The 3,737-nt window shown below is 39.0% G+C and overlaps 1 protein-coding gene across 2 annotated transcripts; it reads left to right on the top strand.

Moving 5' to 3' along the window:
• The first annotated feature begins 562 nt into the window (after positions 1-562).
• LOC146305405 (uncharacterized) lies at positions 563-3,068 on the top strand. Of its 2 annotated transcripts, XM_084712916.1 has the most exons (4): positions 563-613; positions 1,897-1,952; positions 2,152-2,511; positions 2,694-3,068. In XM_084712916.1, the coding sequence occupies exons 2-4, from the start codon at positions 1,904-1,906 to the stop codon at positions 2,888-2,890; spliced, it is 606 nt and encodes a 201-aa protein (XP_084569042.1). In that variant the 5' UTR covers positions 563-613; positions 1,897-1,903; the 3' UTR covers positions 2,891-3,068. The 2 variants fall into 2 exon arrangements, with proteins under 2 accessions (XP_084569042.1, XP_084569041.1); XM_084712915.1 differs by lacking the exon at positions 563-613 and having other exon boundaries at positions 1,856-1,952.
• The last annotated feature ends 669 nt before the right edge of the window (positions 3,069-3,737 follow it).

The raw sequence follows: 3,737 nt of genomic DNA, 5'->3' as shown, positions 1-3,737 counted from the left end.
CACTTGAATGCTGTCGGTGGGTTCATTTGCTGTTGTCTCCGTTTCCTTATAGATTCCGTTATTCCTCTTTTTTTTTTTTTTTTTTTTTTAGCTGTAGATTTTAAAGTGGATAGATAGCATGAGACATTTGGTTTGGAATAAATGAGTTGATTGGTGGATGAAGATTTTCCCTCAATAAAATAAATGTTTAAAGTATTTATTGATCTTTTAAAGCTCGAGAGGAAGAGGAGGGCGGGACCTGAGGGAACCGTGAGTCAGGAGGATGGCAGGAATGTAGTTTGTTTTCTTTTGGGCGTTTCCCACCGATTGGAGAGTTGCAGGTTGCAAGTGAAATGACAGGGTATTTAGCATGTCTTTTCAGTCAATATTCCACCTGTCCCATGTCCCGTGCATTAATAATGACAGGATTCACTGAGGATACAATAACTGATGCATCGATGCGAGCAGTTTAATGAACTCAGTCGCATGAAAGATACAAAGAGGACAGAGGAAATCGGGAATTATAACTGCGGTCACTAATTTCTCTCCCTGGTCGTCAGAACATTTCAGTCAGTCTGATTAACTCTGTCCTGTCGTCTCACTTCTTGGTCCTCATGTGACTGAAGACACTCAGGTAATGTCCATCATCTGTTTAATGTTCTTATCATTCTATGAATCGTGTTGTGAAGATTTATTGTGTTTGAGTTTCAGGTCTTTTCCTTCCTACAACAACATTGTGTTTATGTTTGTGTTCACTTACATTCTCATTTCTATATGCAGACAATATTTTCATTACACGTTTATGTTTCAAACTATAAAGCAACACGGTTTGTGAATTTGTTTGATTATTAGCAGAATTGAGAGAATCGTGAGTAAAATATTTTTTTCATCACGCCTTTAAAACTGAGTTATACAGACCAACACAATATAAACTGCTGAGGTAATAATAGACTTTGCTACTTGTCCTGTGCAACCTGTTGAGAGACAAACCTGTTGTGTGTCTCTGTCTCCTGATGTGAGTGCAAAGGACATGTAAGCTGTGTCTCTTGTCTTGTGAATAATTCTGCATGAACAGATCTTGTTTCCTCCTCCTCTGTTGTTCAGTTGGTCTCTGTGTTTAGTAACTTTGTAAATTGAGCCTCTTTATCATCAGTGTTGTTCATGATCAGTTATTTTCAAGAGTACCTGGCTGCAGACCTCCACAGTTGACAGGAAACATGTGACCTCCACAGCGGAGAATGTTCTTGTCGTGTTTTTTTATCATGTGAAGGCCACATTATGTGTTTTCACGGTTTGGTTCTTAAAATTTGCAATTTGCACATGAATAAAAAAAGGCATATATCAACATAATTTCTTCATTATCTATTTTAAAAGGCTAAATGCTTCACACAATATTTTAAACTGCACCTTCGCACCGTCCCACTTCCATTATTAAGACACTTCACTACAATTCACTGTTATCTTTATTCATGAATGGAAATGAAATGAGACAAACAGGAGGGAGAAACTGATGATCGAGTCTTAAAGGTAACCCCAGACCCATGTGTATGATATGTCAGAATCAATATTCCACTGATCACCTTAAATTGTTGTCAATTCTGACAGGATCATGATTGTTTCAGTGTTTTGGCTGCGAGCTGTTAAAAGTGTTGACAGGATTGAAGACGTGATCAGAACTGTTCATGTTTTCAGTGGTTCATTGACAGTCTGCTGTGGTCTGTACTTCTGTTGTCAACATGTGTGTGAAGCTTTCTGTTTACAAACTGTAGAAGGGTCTATAGTCAAGAGTTTAACCTCTGGTGCTACATTGAGGAAGAAACAAATCACAACAGATTATAAAGTTAGTTATTGAAGTTACACATCTTGAGGAAAAACAGACTTCTTGTTGCTGTGGTTCACCTGTGTCTCCTCTGACAGGGAGAAGATGATCTGCAGGATCCTGCTGCTCATCAAGCTGACCTCCTGTGTCTGTGGTTAGTTTACACCTTCACTTTATTATCCATCAAGACAAAAGACAACACACACTTTGAAACTTGAGTCTTTAAATGTGTGAGGAGGAAGGTCTCTACAGCACTGAGAGCATCACTAAACTCTCCACACAAACATCTCTAGATGGAGTTTAAAGTTGTCAGTTTGTCTGCTCCTCACTTTCCCTCTCTGTCTCCTCAACAGGAACATTTGTAGTGAATGTGACACAGACGTCCTATCAGGCAGAGGAGAACCACAACATCACACTGGAATGGACGTTCACAACCACAACTGACATGTCGCTCCACTCCCTTTACATCTTCTGTCACATGATAAATCCTCTCAAGAACCCAGGAGTGTTTCGTCTACATGAAGGTGTTGAGGTCTCAGAGTATCAGGACAAACAATTTTCAGGACGAGTCCAGTGTGACAAAGACGTCCTCAGAGAAGGACGAGTCAGACTTCATGTGTCCAGACTCAGGACTGAAGACTCGGGCCTGTATGTCTGTGAAGTGAAAACAATCTATGGTTGGGGCTCTAACAGATGTCGTCTCAATGTCACTGGTGAGTTGATTCAGTAGTTTAGTAAAACCAGATTTCCATCTTAGAGCCGTGCTGCTAGTGTTGCTAAAACTGTCCATCATAATGACGTAGAGTCCAACAGTCGTCCTCCTAGAACCTTCAAACTGCTTGTTTTGTCCCACCAACAGTCCAAAAGACTTGAGTCCATTTTCTGTCCTTTACAGCAGCTGCTGATGAGTCTAAACCTCAGAGACCAACAGTGAGTCCACAACCAGAGAGTCGGGGAAGGACGGTCCTCTATGTTGGACTGGGACTGACAGCAGCAGCTCTACTGTCTGTCTGTGCAGGACTCTGCTGTGACTTCAGTCTTTGTTTGACTAAATCTGCTGAGAAGAAAAGAAACGTCTCTGCAGTTGTATAGATGTTGAGTTTCTCAGAGAAACGACCCATCAGGACTAACAGGACTCTGTCTGTCATCTGTTCTAAGTGTCAGGAAACTACTGCTGTTAAATGATCTTCATGTTCCTGTGAGTTTGACTTTAAATGAAGTTCTTACAGCAGAAATAATTCATGTCAATATTAAAAATGCTTCCATTGTCTCAGATTTTCCACGTTTGATATCAGACTGTTACCATCATCTCAGAAGTGTAAAAACAGGCTGTAGCTGCCTCGACTCCATTCAACATCCTCCACTGTTGCGTCTCTAAAATGTCCCGGTTGTTTCAGTTTTCACTGTATGAAGAGTTTTTCAAAGGAATCATTCAGATTTATCTGTAAGTTGCTTCAGTCATTGATCACTCTGTTCTGCAGCAGCTCTTATCAATCATCAGTCTGACAAAATGTATCTGGAACCAACAAGACAACACAATTATACAATCAGAGAATTGTGTTATATCTTTATCAGTCTGATGGACATGATACAAAACACTTCATTTCTTCTTATTTATAATGTGTAAATATTGTAAATAAATTCCTGTTTCTATATGAGAGATGTTGTGACTTTTCTGTCTAAAAGGCTTTTTTAATTGTCAAACTCTTCACCAAAATGCTGCCAGTGAAAGAAACACAGCTTTCTAAGATTGTAACTTGTGGAAAACAAAATCTACTTTTTTATTTGTCGTCACCATCAAGTGGCCATTAGAACAACTGAAGCATTGAGTTCAACAGTTCAATTTGTTGTAGAAAAACTGATGAAATGTTAGAATATATATATATATATATAAAAGTCTATATTTACAGATATATAAATGTAAGATTGTCATGATGTC

This window comes from Lutjanus erythropterus, chromosome 23 (assembly GCF_056507025.1).
Source record: "Lutjanus erythropterus isolate fLutEry1 chromosome 23, fLutEry1.hap2, whole genome shotgun sequence".
NCBI lineage: Eukaryota > Metazoa > Chordata > Actinopteri > Lutjaniformes > Lutjanidae > Lutjanus > Lutjanus erythropterus.
This window is presented reverse-complemented; position numbering and strand designations above follow the sequence as displayed.